This window comes from Protobothrops mucrosquamatus, unplaced genomic scaffold (genome assembly GCF_001527695.2).
Source record: "Protobothrops mucrosquamatus isolate PMUCROS unplaced genomic scaffold, P.Mucros_1.0 scaffold2932, whole genome shotgun sequence".
Lineage (NCBI taxonomy): Eukaryota > Metazoa > Chordata > Lepidosauria > Squamata > Viperidae > Protobothrops > Protobothrops mucrosquamatus.
In genome coordinates, this window is record NW_015388957.1 from 11,228 (window position 1) to 26,489 (window position 15,262).

At 43.0% G+C, this 15,262-nt stretch overlaps 1 protein-coding gene across 3 annotated transcripts; it reads left to right on the forward strand.

Annotated features, from left to right (window-relative positions):
* Positions 1-1,941: 1,941 nt before the first annotated feature.
* Positions 1,942-14,925, forward strand: GATA2 (GATA binding protein 2). Of its 3 annotated transcripts, none has more exons than XM_015826026.1 (5): positions 1,942-2,188; positions 3,379-4,014; positions 7,158-7,303; positions 13,262-13,387; positions 14,626-14,925. In XM_015826026.1, the coding sequence occupies exons 1-5, from the start codon at positions 1,942-1,944 to the stop codon at positions 14,923-14,925; spliced, it is 1,455 nt and encodes a 484-aa protein (XP_015681512.1). The 3 variants fall into 3 exon arrangements, with proteins under 3 accessions (XP_015681512.1, XP_015681514.1, XP_015681513.1); XM_015826028.1 differs by having other exon boundaries at positions 1,942-2,170; positions 7,158-7,307; positions 13,281-13,387; XM_015826027.1 differs by having other exon boundaries at positions 1,942-2,170.
* Positions 14,926-15,262: the final 337 nt, after the last annotated feature.

Consider the following 15,262-nt stretch of genomic DNA (forward strand, 5'->3'; position numbering starts at 1 on the left):
AAAAAAATCAGAATTATACTTATTTATACCCAAGATTCATACCTATAATTACTTGTGTTGTATTTGGTTTTCTACTATAAAGTTTATTTGCTGTTTCAAATAAGTTGAGGCGTTTCTTACAATCAATGCTATAGCCTACCGCTTCGGAAGAAAAATACACTTCAACAAACACAATGAACTAACTAAAACTAGGAGAAAAGAAATTGGGCATGCACAATTAGGATTCCCAAAGTTAAAGATATTCCACACATAAGCGCTAACTTCAAGTTTCAGTTGTGGTGTGTTTTCATGAATTACCCAACAGAAGTGTTTGATTTAAATCAAGCACATAAATATTCGCATTTTAAAACGTTGGGTCGATAGGATTTTTTTTTCTCTTGCGGGTGTGTGTGTGTGTGTGTGTCTAACAAATTTTCTGTTTTTGCAAATCTGGGGATAATTCGTATGCCCCCCTGTTCTCCATCCTTTTGCTCTGCCTCCCTCACACCTGGTGAAATATCTTTGCTCAAAGTCTTAGCCACCGCCCTCAAGCCACTTGGGGTTATTTAGTGCCCGCTGCCGACTTTCAAATTTCGATGTGGGCCGGGCACTCGAGTTGGTGAAATCCTCGTGTTTTTGTTTTGTTTTGGAGGGGTTTTTTTGGGGGGGGGTTTGGTTTTTTTTAAAGAAGCTCCTCCGATAGAGGAGAGACTTGGAGTGGGGCTATCTCCAAAGTTATCGCAGAGTGAAGTCGAAAAGACCGTGGAGGGTGTGTGCGCGGGCGCGGGCGGGGGCGGGGAAAAAAAGAGGGGGGGGCCCGAGCGTCTTTCTCTTTGGCGGGTTCAGCACTTTTTAGCTGTTTGGAGCAAACGAGGGAATGGATTTTCCGGGGCCAATCGCAAGGCGAGACTAGACGCCGAGCTGCTGATTGGCTGGGCGGAGGTTCTTAGCCTGTGCGTAGCCCCTAGTTCATGTCTACTGAACTGAGTCCAGCTGGCGCCAGAGCTGACACAGGATGCTTTGGGGATGTTACAAAAAAAGGCCAGAATAAGTGGAGCTTGCCATCTGAGTAAGAGCCTCCATCCGACCCTCCTCTCTCGCGCTTTTTTTTTTTTTTGCATTTCCATCCTTTAAACAATCATCCGTCACCCCACTCCCTCCTCCTCCTCCTCCCCCCCTCCCGCCCCGGTTTACAACCTAAAGAAACTTTTCCAACATTTGGAGTTCGATTCAGTCTGCTTGGAAGATCTCCTTTGTAAGTATGTCGACGAGCTGAGTGCGGGGTTGGTGTGGGGAGGAGAGAGAGCGAGCGAGAGAGAGAGAGACGCCTGCTTTTGTTGTGCAGAAATAGAAATGCTTTCCAGTTTCCTTCACCCCCTTTCTACGAGTTTAGGATCTCTTGTTGGGGAAATGTCAGTCCGAACCCCTTTGTAGACAAACGTAGATCAAAAGACCTGCCTTCTATCTCGCCTTGCTGTGGTTAAAGGAGGTCGTTCTGGCCGTATTACTAACGGGGAGGGCAGCCTAATGAGGATGCGAAGACCGGGAGGGGGGATAAAGCGCAGTGGACGCCGTGGGATCGCTTTCGGCTGGGCGCTGTGCCCGCCTCCTCCTCTTCCGCGTTTCCCCCGAGTGGAGCAGCCTCTGCCGCGGTCTCTTCAGTGTAATAACCCCCTTCCAAAGGGCCGCCGTGTACTCATCGTTCCCTCCTTCTTACAGGTGGTGATCCCGAGTGTGTGGCGACCGGAACCTCTCTCCGCAGCTTCTCGCCTTCAAAGAGAGACACCTTTGCTTTTATTATTTTTTTTTCCTCTTCTCCCCTCCCTCCTTCCAAGGCCACCTCGCTACTTCTGAGATCTCTGCGATTTTAAGCCAAACGAAACTTAAGGCAAAACGGTTTGGGGGAGTTGGAGGGAGGCGGGGGGGTGGGCTAGGGGCGGAGTGGGAAGAAACCCCGCCGACATGGAGGTAGCTACGGACCAGCCACGCTGGATGGCCCATCACGCCGTGCTGAATGGGCAGCACCCGGAGAGTCACCACCCGGGACTGGCTCACAACTATATGGAACCGGCGCAGCTCCTACCTCCGGACGAAGTGGACGTCTTTTTTAACCACCTGGACTCCCAGGGCAACCCGTATTACGCCAACTCGGCCCACGCGAGAGCCAGAGTTTCCTACAGCCAGGCGCACGGTAAATTTCGCCTCCCCCGTTGCCCCCTTCCTCGCTTCCCGTTTTCTGCCTCGGCCTCCTGCTCATCTCGCTGGAGAAGCGGCCGGAAGGTTTCTGGCAAAGCAGCCATAAGAGAAGGAGGGTGTGTGTGTGTGTGTGTGGGGGGGGTGTATGTGTGTGAGTGAGCCAGGGTGGGCTTAATCCTAGAAAAGCCTTAGCTGGCCAGTTTGGGTGCTGCTTTTAATTGATGGCGGGGATGGGGTGGGGTGGGGGAGACTAGAAAAGGGAAGCGACGTCCTTGTGCGTGGAGGAAGAGAGGGTTATTAAATGAATTTCGCAGCCCACAAGACAGGCCCGTTTTCCGGATGCGAAGACTTAACGTAGTAATTTGAAACAACTTTTAAACGTTTGCCCTTGGTCAGCGTCCGTATAAGAACGGCGGGGGGTGCAAATAGCTCTCTTTGGAGACCAGGGTTGTTTTTTTTGCTTTTTGCAAACTAGGAAAACAATTCGCAAAACAGACACCCGGGCACCCGAGTACTCTCATGCCGCCTGTCTGCAAACCTCTCTGGGAAGCAGCAGCAAGCTTGTCAGCTTACTCCGGTTGACATTTTACTTCCCTCCACGTTCCAGCTAGTTTTGGCGTCCGATCGTGGAGCGGTGGGGCGGTGTAAGACGCCTGCCCGGCGCTGCTTTCCCTCATTTACGCTTCAATCTAGAGTGGGGCTGGGTGGGTAGGGGGGGGTGTCCCAGCTAGACTGGGAAGGGGGGGGGAGGAAAGAGCAGTGGACGAGTATACACATTTGCATGCTTTTCTCCTAAACCCCCCCCCCCCACTGATTTCCCGAGGAGGCCCCAGCTGCCTTTTGAAGCCCGGGTCTTGACAACCTTTTAAGCCTGTTTTGCGCGAGAGCCCGCAAAGAACGGGGGCCGCGTTTCGGCTGGCTCCCCTCCGCGGGTTCCAGAAACGCACCTCCTCCAAATTCGGACCCGTGTTGGGCGATTTGGGAACCGATCTTCGCGTTGGCGGGTCTGGGACGGAGGAGAGGTCCAGAGGGGTGGGTGGGGGGGAGGGAGAGTCTGCTTGTCCACCAAGCGATTCCCCAGCAGGAGGGGAATCTGGGGGGGGGGCGAGAGGGGGCGAGAGTGGGGAGATCGCATTGGAACCCCGGGCGTTCTGGCCTGGCTGACTGGCGCCTTTTCCTCCTCCTCCTCTTCCTCCTCTGCAGCCCGTCTGACCGGCGGCCAAATGTGCCGGCCTCACTTGCTCCACAGCCCCGGCCTGCCTTGGCTGGACAGCGGCAAAGCGGCGCTCTCGGCGGCTCACCACCACCACAACCCCTGGACGGTGAACCCCTTCACCAAGGGGCCCTTGCACCCTTCGGCGGCCGGCGCGCCGCCCGGCGCCCTCTCGGTCTACCCGGGCGGCGGCGGCGGCGGCGGCTCCGCCTCGAGCGCCGCCTCGGCCTCCTCGCTCACGCCGGCCTCGCACTCGGCCTCGCACCTCTTCGGCTTCCCGCCGACGCCGCCCAAGGAAGTCTCGCCGGACCCCAACGCGGGCAGCAGCGCCGCCTCGCCGGCCTCGGCTTCGGCCGGCGGCAGCAGGCAGGACGACAAGGAGCCCCTGAAGTACCAGGTGGCCCTGGCGGACGGCATGAAGATGGAGAGCGCCAGCCCGCTGCGCAGCAGCCTGGCCGCCTCCATGGGCGCGCAGCCCTCCACGCACCACCCGATCCCCACCTACCCTTCCTACGTGCCCGCCGCCCACGACTACGGCGGCAGCCTCTTCCACCCGGGCAGCTTCCTCGGGGGGCCCGCCTCGAGCTTCACCCCAAAGCAGAGGAGCAAAGCCAGGTCCTGCTCAGGTAAGACCGCTCACCCCCCCCTCCTCTCCTCCCCCCTTTTCTGAATGAGCTCGTCCGCCCTTTGGGTTGGGGATGGGGGCGCAGAGGTCTGCCTGTCTGTGCGTGTTTGTGTGTGTGAGTGTAAGAGCTGCTCTCTTGTACGGTGGCAATTGTTTCATTAACCCACGTATCAGAGAAGCTTGGAAACTTTTTTTTTTTTTGCATCTTTTTTTTTTTTTTTTTTTTTTTGCATCTTGAACCCTTTGCCCCTTGTCTTGCTGTCTCTTGGATAAATGTTGTTAAAGTGTATTAAATCCCCCTGTTGCAAATAACAGCCGCTGTATTGTTTAATAATAGTTGCAGTAATGTAAGGATGGGTCTGAGAAGGAGTTATTCTTCCTCGTGAAATGCAGGACTCCCTGGCGGGGGGGGGGGGGAGTTTATTCTGTTTAGATAATTCACCAAGTCAAGAATTGTACAGTATTTAAGCCGGTAAAAATTTGTACAAGTATTTAATAAGAGCAACAATTTTGATTTAAACGTTTTAGGCGTTATAACGTAGATCGTGTTTCTTTCCAAAATTAAAAATACTAGTCCTCTCCCCAAATATGTTTGACTAAGGAGGTAGTTAATTTTTTAAACACACACTAACGCAATCTTAGCAGAACTTAAATGAATACTTAAGTCCTATTATCTATTCAGCCCTAGTTTAATAATTCCAAATAAACGAATCACCACTTTGATCCTGTAACTGTAATAAAATCCAGGAAGATAACAATCATCATTGCAAGTATCCCTGGGCTTCAGGAATTGGGTCATTTCTTAAAAAAAACTCTACTCAAGGTGTAGTTAAATATGTTAAAGGATAAGGCTTAAAAAGGCTTTTGTGTGTCACTGGCCAGTTTTAAAATTTCTGAATCAGATTTGAATGGATTTCCATATTCCTACATTTTAGTGAGAACATGTAACAAAATTAAGTTATCAGCAGTCTTTCTGAGAGCACAAGGACATTTCCGGTTTATCTTTCATAATTTTAGTTTTTGTTAATTAGTTGGCAAGCCAGGTCTGTCTTTTTGTTCCAGCCATTGATCTCCATAGAATTCACTCATTGCTGGGCCCAAAAGCTGCCATAATCCATTAAAAAAAAAAGATACACAAAGTTTGTAGATCTGAATTATGCAAATAAGAATTTATATTGGTAAACCTCTTAACGCAACCCCATTAAAGTCTAGGGCAGTTGAATTCATTGGAAAACCCTGATATGGCTTATATTCTTTTGAGCGGGATCTCCATTATTGAAAATTTTAGTTAATTTATTACCTGCTTAATAAAGATGAACTTTATTGTAATTTTTTGTTAACTTACAATAAAGTTCCTCTTCGTTAAACAAGGGACTTCATAAAGACTCAGCTGTTAAGAATTGAAATTTACAAAGTCATTTTCTTAAAACCTCTACAGAACTTTGCTTCCTCCAAATCATATGAAGGACAAAGTTCAAATATAGTTTACATAGGAGTGCAGGCTTCCAAAGAACCTTAATTTAAATGATAACTTAAATGAATCCAATAAAACTGGAGGAATCTAATATGTGTTAGTTAACTCCAGTTCATCTATTTGTTAAACCTGCAACTTATTTGCCTGTCATTACCTTTACAGATTTCAAGCCAAATATGCTCTTATTACTTTTATTTCTTTTTAGAAAGACATTCAGTGTGATAAGTAACACTCACATGAAACCAAGCATAGACTATTTTTATATTAATGCAACTGTTGTTGTAGTGGCTTTATCAGTAAAGATGAAATTTACCGTGATATCAAAGAAAAACAAAACAAGATATATTTGCCCCTCTTTTCAACCTGGCTAGCAATTCAGAAACATGACTACTTTTAGGAACAATGCAAGAAAAGTGCAGGACTTTTTGTTGCTTCTCTGTTCGGATCATCATCCTCTTTAAAGAAATTCTGGAATTTTGTGTCATGTGCAACAGAGATAAAATATATTTCGGTGGTTTTTTTTTAGGTTTTTTTTAAAAATTCGGCTATTTTTATAAATTGCTCTCCGTTGCAACAGGAATCACTGGGACATTTGTTTTCAACCTTCCTCCCACAACTTCTGTCCTCCTTTGCCACATCTACAACTGTTTATTAGATGGCTAGTTTTCCTACGATCCTGACTTGTAGATGAAACTGGGGAGAGAGTTCGTGACCATTTAATGTTTTTGTAGCAAAAGCAAGACTCACGACAAGGCGACTCCTGCAGCTTCCTGCTTAAGGAGGGACAAAAGCTAGGAACTCCTGGCTTCCCAGAGGTCCCTCATTTTTCACTCCAAGCCAGGGCTGTTTAAAAAACCACCCACTCCATAGATTAAAGGAGACACAGACACAGCTGAACTTAGTATGGCCAGCTCAAGTTACTGCCAAAGTGTATTTCCTCTGCATTAAATACTGTATGATTTGCATAAGCTCTGCTCAAAGAATTTCCTTGCCCTCAAACAAATGAACTTTTAGTTAATATTCTTGCCCCCACCCCTTCTCCTTTTAAAAAAGACTCCTGTTGAACAAGCAGCCATGTTTAAGCATTTTGAGCCAGATCAATCTTAAGCCGATAACAAAGAGAATGCATAATAAATTAGATTTTGGATATGAGGGTATATGGAATGCCCAGAAACAAAAAGTTAATTGTGCTTCATTCTAAAGGGTGCAACATTTATAAGGGGGGAAAAAAAGAAAAAAGAATTGGGCAAGCCAGAGAAAGAGAATTTTTCTCTGACTCCAAAACATTAATGAACAAAGATTCTGTATTCTTGTTTCAGTTCCAATATTACTTCTCAGATGTTGGAGAGAAGAGGGAGGAAAGAACAGCTTATGACTCTACATTTTGGAACAGAGTCTGTTTTCTCATGTGGCAGCTGTAATAAAAATACCACTGCCTGGGTTAGACAGCATTATTGCTTGAAAATAAATGCTTGAAAAACTACATGTCCCTACCATTATTGTACATACTGTAAATGTTGTGTCACTGACCTGTCTTTTTCCTTCCCTTTTAAATAAATTGAATAATGTGCTGTTTTGATATCTGGAATCTACCTAAATGGACAATGCAAAAAGCTTTTGTGAATTTGTTTTTAAAGAAAGAAATCCGGTTTCTTCGTGTTTCCATTTAGAAGGCAGAGAGTGTGTCAACTGTGGAGCTACTGCCACCCCTCTCTGGAGAAGAGACGGTACCGGGCATTACCTGTGTAACGCCTGCGGGCTGTACCACAAAATGAACGGTCAAAACCGACCTCTCATTAAACCTAAGCGGAGACTGGTAGGTGCCTGTTTCTCTATCAGGTTCGGGGCAAAATGGTTTCATGGGACCACAAAATGCCTATGAAGGAAGAGGGTACAACCTGACCCATCTGTGGGGTTCGGTGCTGGCATGGAAGCCAGATACGGTCTGCACATGAAGGCTGTGTGACGGAGAGGTCACAGAATAGCCTAGGAACAAATGACTAGTCATTTACATGCCAGGATATAAAACAGTGGCTATTTCATATGGGGATATGTGTATGTATTTGGATACTCTTAGTGTACTCTTGACTACAGCTTTAGAAGTCCTGTGATTTGTTGCCCGTACAACGGATCTTATCAAGTAGGCTGCTGGTACAGACTTACATTGCCTCCCATGCTTATGTTCTGTCTGTCTGTATCTTTGCAGCACATTCCTGTCTGTTTGAGAGTATGTGCCCAATTAAATCGGCCTAATTCTTCCTGTGCATTATTCTGCCTCTTTTATCCAGAAAAGACAGCTTCAATTCATTTGACCTCTTGGACAGGTCAGATGTACGCTCAAACTGAAAGAATCACTCTTGCCTGCCCTCCCAGATGAAAAGTACAAAAAGTGACCCGAAGCAGAAAGTATTAAAAAATATATAAAAATAATAGATGAGTCAAAGCTGTTTCTGTCTGTTCAGTCATTATTTGGATGATTTTGTAGTCAGAGATTCCATGGTAAAACTAACATTAGCCTTCTTTAGAAGCGATCCTCTGATTGCCCTTTTCAAAGGCTGATTATTTTTCCATGGAGTCACCTATACTTTGTATTTTCATTTCGGGGTTGTTGATTTTTTAATTTTTGAAAAAAATTCTCAGCTCCTGGTAGTAGTTTCCTATCCGGATATCTGTATTGTGAAGATAAGGAAACTTTGTGTATCTGTTTCCTGGCTCTAAAAGCTTTAAAGAGTTTCTATAGGCAGGCCATGCTATTCAGGCAGTCTGTTTTGAAATTGCAAATATGCTCTGCTGTACAAATATTTGTTTAAAAAAGGAGAAAACACACACACACACACACACACACACACACACACGGAACAATGTGATTTAGGGGGGACCAAAAATGCCCTTGCTCTTTGGCAGAAGGCATTTTTCCAGAATGATTATAAGGCTGAAGGAACAGTTCTAATGATCTAATGCTGGGACAGGATGCAGAGGATTTTTGAGGGTTAGAACTTCAGGCGGGTGATTGTCTTAATGGCTTACTTTTCTTCTGAAGTGATTGACAGAACTAGAAAAATGTTGAGACAACAGGGAAATGTTATTGTCTCTGACAGGGCAAACTCCATGCTAGACTAAATGAGACAGGGTGCAGGACACTGGAATAAGGAATAAGGAAAAAGCAACCCCAAATATGCAAACATAGCTCTCTCTTTTTTCCACAAGTATAGCTTTTTAGCAGGTGAGTTGCTAGAGGTGTGTATGCGTGTGTTAATTGTTGGATCAGGGAGAAGGCAAATTTAAAATTCAGAACAAATCAATATAGTTATCATTCTCTTGTCTGCTGAAAAATAAGATGCATTTTAAAACCTGATTTTATCTTGTCGCATCTTGAAACAAGAAAAAATTGGAAGTCTAAATAGAAAGGGGACCATTCATATATCTTGTCCTAAGCCCATAGCCTGATAAGAGAATTAGGTAGCCTATTCTAGCAGGTGCCTCATTGCATCAATTGATGCACTGGTTGGCATCTCTTAATCCAGTGTTCCCAACTTTGGCCATTTGAAAATGTGTGGACTTCAACTCCCAGAATTCCCCAGCCAGCCATGTTGAAGTCCATACAACTTCAAGTGGCCAGGGTTGGGAAACACAATTTTAGACTCAGAAGTTCCTGGCAGCAGTAATCTTTTATGGGGTTCCAACAAGAAAAGGAAGCATACTTGATTACTTTAGGTATCCCCCTTTCTTAGACCTTGTTGCATTTCCAGTGGATCAGCTTAGTAAGAGTTCTCTGGTTTACAATCTTGCAGATTGGCACTAGCTGTAGATCAGTGGTACAGCACATTTTTTTCATGCAGATAGTTGGAAGTTCAATTCTTGGTAACTTAAAAAAAAATTAGTTAGATGCATAGGAGAGATTTTTCTCAGGGCCAAATTAGTATTTAAAGTAGACTAAACTATATGGATAAAACAGATGCAATTTGTTTTAAGGCAGTTTTTTACAAACAGCATCAGAAAACTGTCTTAGCAAAATAATATAATTGTGGCTTCTCCAGTGTATTCCTGGTCCCATTTAAAAAAAATTAAAATAGCATTCTTTCTTCTCCCATGTTGTTGTTTATATGCCGATTAATTCCAGTTAGTCTTATGTAGAAAAATTGTCAGAAGGATTATGTCTGTTATTCTCTCAGTTAACCCTAAAGGTATTTTAAATTCTGCTACTTGACATAGATGCCACATTCAGCTATACTGAATTTTTAAAGGGTCAGCTATATTCTACATCCTTTTAATGTGTGTACTAGTTATAGTCGTTGATTTTCCTTTCTTACTATTGAAGTGTATGATTCTACAATATAAAGTTGTACACAGCCTACTTTAGTGTGAGTCCCATTGAAACCAGTGGGATATCAGTAATAGTATCTGTTGAAGTAGAGGAATATTTTTTATAAATTTCTTCTTATTCTTGAATTTGTAAAAGAAAATTGTGCAAGATTCATGAAAAATTGAATGTGCAAAGTAGATAATTTTTAGAATATATTATAATGGGAGGGAAAGTATTAATATGTGGTATACATAGTAAAATTAGCCTCTCTTAACTGCCTTGTGCTTCCAGATTTTTTTAAACTTCAATTTCCATAATTCTCTGACATGATCACCATTTTTAGACTAGTCTTAATTGTCTTGTAGTGGAGGTTGGGCAGAATATTAGTACAATGTATTAACAAAGCCTGTTTTATGGGACTCCAAATTTAGATTAAATAAAGCACTTTCACCACATTTATCTGTGGATGCTTCACTTTGCTACCTCCCAGGCTCTCCTCCCTGTTCTTCAATCTGAGATTTTTGAAAAATATTAATATTTTAAAATGCACAGTTCTCATGCTTTAACGCCAATAGCAGGCTTCATCTTTATTTTCAAGAATGTGTCTAAGTCTCAGATAAAAAAGATGGCTTGTTGCATCATTGAGTTTGGGAGTAATCCTAGCTGCTCATCAAAAGGAGATAATAAACAGAAGAAGAATTTTGAGAAATGGAACTTGCAGATAGTTGGTTGCAGATAGTTGGTTGCATTCTGGTGATTGGGTGCCTTATATTTGATGTTTTCCCCTTTGAAGTGAATCAGTGAAGTTTTCTGAACCAAATCACCAAAATTCTCACCTCTTATGATAATGCCCTCACCATTTTCTCAAGGCTAGAAGGAACCCACCAGCCTCTAAACTTGAGAGTCTGAACTAAATGATGAGAAATTTGGTCTGATTTACATTTTCAATAAATCAGGGTTATATAGCCGCTGTGGTATTATTGCGTGGCTGCTTCCAAAATCAACACAGAAATTAATTTGATTTTAAAAGGCCTCTCTCACAGACTAAATATTTTATGTGGAGAAAAAACATCTATATTTCCACATACGGCCTCAAAGAGGGGACAAAAATATTTCCTGAAACAGGAACCCTTTCTTACCAAAGATTCTTTTGCAAAAGAATTTTCTTCTACTCTTAAAAACTTCTGAAATGACCCTATTGTTTTCAGGGTTATGGGTCACTCTGCCAAGTACCAATTTAAGGGGGGAAAGGCATTTTGTCTGAATGTAAACCTTACTTTCATGTACAAAATCAGTCCCCCCCTCCTTTAGGGCCAAGCAAGAATTAATGCAATTCCTATTGGAATTCATAGTAATCTTGCCATATATTAGTACAGCAATGTATTATTAGTACAGTAGTATTATTAGTATTATTATTTAAGCTGCTCAAAACTTCAGCTTGAATACAAAGATTTATAGAACAAATGAGCTAATCAATAGATGCTACTGTTAGGCTGGTATTTTTTTGCTGAAGTGTAGCAAATTCATGAGGGCCAGTTTCATTTACTTCTTTTAACGTACGAAGAGACAGTTATCTGTTATATATTAAAGTGAAAGCTGTAGTACAGCGGTACTAGCATCATCTTTACAAATATGGTAGTTATGTGGAAGAAAATATACTGAACGCTTTTTCAGTGCAGCATTATAGATCCCTGTTATTGCAATCGAGTTGCTGAGGCAGAGTGTTAAGTACCGGAACAAGTAGCCTAAATATTCCAAATCCTTAAATTGCAAGTTATTAAAATTAAATAATTAAATTTGTCTTTGAAGGGATTAAAGGACTTTGGTCCTTATTAATCAGAAATGGGGCATTTACATAGAGTTTAATTTACCTTGTTTTTATGAGTGATGGTGAAAATACACTCGCTAATTAAAAGTCTGATATTTGTAATGTCTTGGCATTTGAATATGCCATAAGAATAGCAAACAAATAAATGCAGAGGGGAGTTAGAGGCAATAAGACAGTGCGACATATTAATGTAATTAAGGTTCTGTATCCGGTAATGAATTTAAGGATTCCTGACTGGATAGAGGAACCTCATGATCACACCCAGCAGTCATGTAGATGTTCAACAGATGGGGCAAGAATACCAGGCCCTGAGGCACTGCACAAATGAGGAACTATAGGCTTGACCTCTCCCCATCAATGTTGACTACAGAAAAAGAGGAAAACCACTATAATGCTGTGCCCCCACTCCCAAACCCCACGGTTGGGATTGTTAGGTCCAGTGACAGCCTCTTATGGGACTATATCACCACCTCCTTCAAAGCCAAAAGAACAATACCCTCTGTCACCATCTCATGAATCCACCTGCAGGTCACCTCCTGGGCAGACTTAACAGCTCAGAGGACCTGGATCTCAAACCCAAGTGGCTTTGCTTCCAGTTCTGAGGAATCGTCCATTACTTCAGGAGGCAGAGAGTCAAATTTATGCTGGATAAACTCAAAGACCGTGCCCTAGGCTTCTCAGTCCAACTCTGAGTGTATCTGAGACTTTATCTTCTGGATGGTTTGAATATTCTTCACAGTGATCCTATAGGTTTTCTTGAGGCTCTTCCTCATATAAAGCAAGATTGACATTTTTATGCCCAAAGTTTCTTAGTTAAGGAAATTACGGTATATTCACCCATGCTTAGCTTTGTGTTCTGGTCCTTTAAGCAGTTTTCGCCTACTCCAGTTCTGAGGCTGGAAGTGAGGCTGGCTGGGAGAAAATGAGTTAAAATGATGAAGTGGAATAAGAAAAGGGAAGAGTAGTGTGTGAGTAGTTATCTGTATTGTTCTGCTGATTGGCCTACATATTCATTCTTTTCCAACTTGCCACTCTTCATGTGTGATATAATAGTTTTAAGAAGTTGAATTAGAATTCTGGGAATTGTAGACCCAATACACCTGGAGGGCATCAGAGGTGGAGAAAGCCAATGAAAAGAATAACCCTCTACAAGCCTGACACATAACTAGTATGAAGGTGGCTGACAGGCTCTGTCTCTTGATTTTTAGATGTGTTCTCACTTAGAGAACCTTAACTTTCTCTGATTTCTGACATAACCCTGGGGTTCTTCATGCATAGCTATAATTTACTATTCATTGACTAGTTGACTTCCCCTGCCCATGTGCAAAGGATGAGAGGACAACTACTTGGAAGGGGAGTGGGGAGACAGGGTTTCCTAAATGCCTAAAGCTATCCAACACTGGCAAAGAAATGGGGACAATAATAAGCACTCATCCCCTCTGATTTTGAGCTGGGTGTGGAATTCAAATTATCCACACTGAGTTTCCATGTATGTTTGAATGACAAAGCCACAAAGCAAGATAAAAAAGACAGAACTTTAAGAGAGGACGATTGAATATTTCATATCTAATTTAAAACTAATGCATCAGTTAAAACTGAAAGAACATCTTCTCCAATATATATATATTTTCATCTTTAATTAGTCAGCAGCTAGGAGAGCAGGAACCTGCTGCGCTAACTGCCAAACCACCACCACCACTTTATGGCGACGTAATGCCAATGGGGATCCAGTTTGTAATGCCTGTGGACTGTATTACAAATTGCACAATGTGAGTATTTTCTTGCCTTGTGTCTTCTTTTGCTTGCTTAGCCGAGATTGATGCCTTAACTGCCGGCTGTCCACTAGCCTCTGCATTCATTGCAAAGGGACATTTTGAAAAAAAAACACCCTTTTTTAATGTTCCCTGGGGAACTCATAATCATTCTTTGTTGGCATAGTGATGCTGGGTTCAATAACATTACAATGTGTTAGCTTGGCTTCTAAAGCCCAGATAATCTAGGCAAAAGAGAGTTATAACTCACAGTTATTGCTAAAGCATATTCATTTCTTCTCTACTGTACCCAAGAAATGCAAAGGATATTTAACACACATTTATATAATGAATGGTTTTTATGTAAGCTGGTGCTTCAAAACAAAACAACAATTAAAATTAATCTTAAAAATCCAGGCTAGGTTCAAGGAGAAAATATTGGATCTACATGAGCATACATATAGGGCAAGGTGAAGGAGTTTTAAAACTCCAGGTATGAAGTCAATGTAGAAATGTGTGCAGAATATTCTGTGTATATACAGACAGAGGTAGAGATTCATATGCAGATATGAAAGCCAGTTTGGTGTAGTAGTCATAGACACTGGATTAAAAACTGATAGATTATACATTGTAATCCAGCTTTAGGCATTGAAGCCACATGACGGGTTTGGGGTCAGTCACACGCTCAGCCCTATGAAGGCGGCAGTGACAAACCACTTCCAAAAAGATTGCCAAAACCCCCTGCATGAACCTGTCCATATAGTTGCTAGGAGTCAAGATTGACTTGAAAGTGTATGTACACCCCATACACACACAATATTTTAGGATATAGAGTCGCTTGATTGTTAAAAGAGCCAGGTTAAGGAAAGGAAGAGTGAAAGCAACCAGATTATATTGAGATTGGTGTGGTTTCCTCCAATAAATTTATAATTTATAAAACACAAGTTGCTTGGGAGAACAAAAGTGGAAAATATATAATGCTGGATCAGGGGGAGGAGGGCACGAAAGGACTGCTTCTCAGGGAAGGTTTAAGCAGTGTTTCTCAACCTTGACCATTTTAAGGCATGTGGACTTCAACTCCCAGAATTCCACAGCCAGCAATGCTGGCTGTGGAATTCTGGGAGTTGAAGTCCACATGCCTTAAAATGGTCAAGGTTGAGAAACACTGGTTTAGAGGGCTGTTCAAATATTTTTCTCTGTGTGGACAAAAAAAGATCACTTTGCTTGCAGGAGCCTGATTTTCTCATTTCTTTCAGGTGAACAGGCCCCTGACCATGAAGAAGGAAGGGATTCAGACCAGAAATAGGAAAATGTCCAACAAATCCAAGAAGAGCAAGAAAGGCTCTGAATGTTTTGAGGAACTGTCTAAATGCATGCAGGAGAAGTCCTCACCTTTCAGTGCTGCTGCCCTGGCTGGTCACATGACGCCCATGGGCCACTTGCCACCCTTCAGCCACTCTGGACATATGCTCCCAACTCCCACCCCCATTCACCCATCTTCCAGCATCTCATTTGGGCATCCACATCCATCCAGCATGGTCACAGCTATGGGATAGAGTTTAATGACTCTCACAGACTTCCAGCATTGCCTAAGATGACAGGAAGGAAAGACTTTTGCCCAGGAAAGAGAATATAAGGAAGAAAGAAAAGTAAAGTAAAAGGGGATCTTGTTCCAGTAGAATTCAACTCCTAGCGCTAAACGGAAACTTTGCAATGATGGGTCTTCTGCAGAAATGCTTAATGGTGCCTGTTATGCACTTTGCTCCCTCAGGTAAAAGGAGAAAGAGGAACTCATCTGTTTGATACGATACCTGCTTGCCCCAGTGGAAAGGAAGGGGTGGCCAAAGTGGTGAAAGAAACTAGAGCCAACTTTCCTTTCTCTTTGTTCATTAC

Coding starts and splice junctions, on each gene's coding strand:
- GATA2 (XM_015826026.1), top strand. CDS start 1,942: ATGGAGGTAGCTACGGACCAGCCACGCTGGATGGCCCATCACGCCGTG. Junction 2,189..3,378: donor CGGTAAATTTCGCCTCCCCC/GTTGCCCCCTTC, acceptor CCTCCTCTGCAG/CCCGTCTGACCGGCGGCCAA. Junction 4,015..7,157: donor CAAAGCCAGGTCCTGCTCAG/GTAAGACCGCTC, acceptor GTTTCCATTTAG/AAGGCAGAGAGTGTGTCAAC.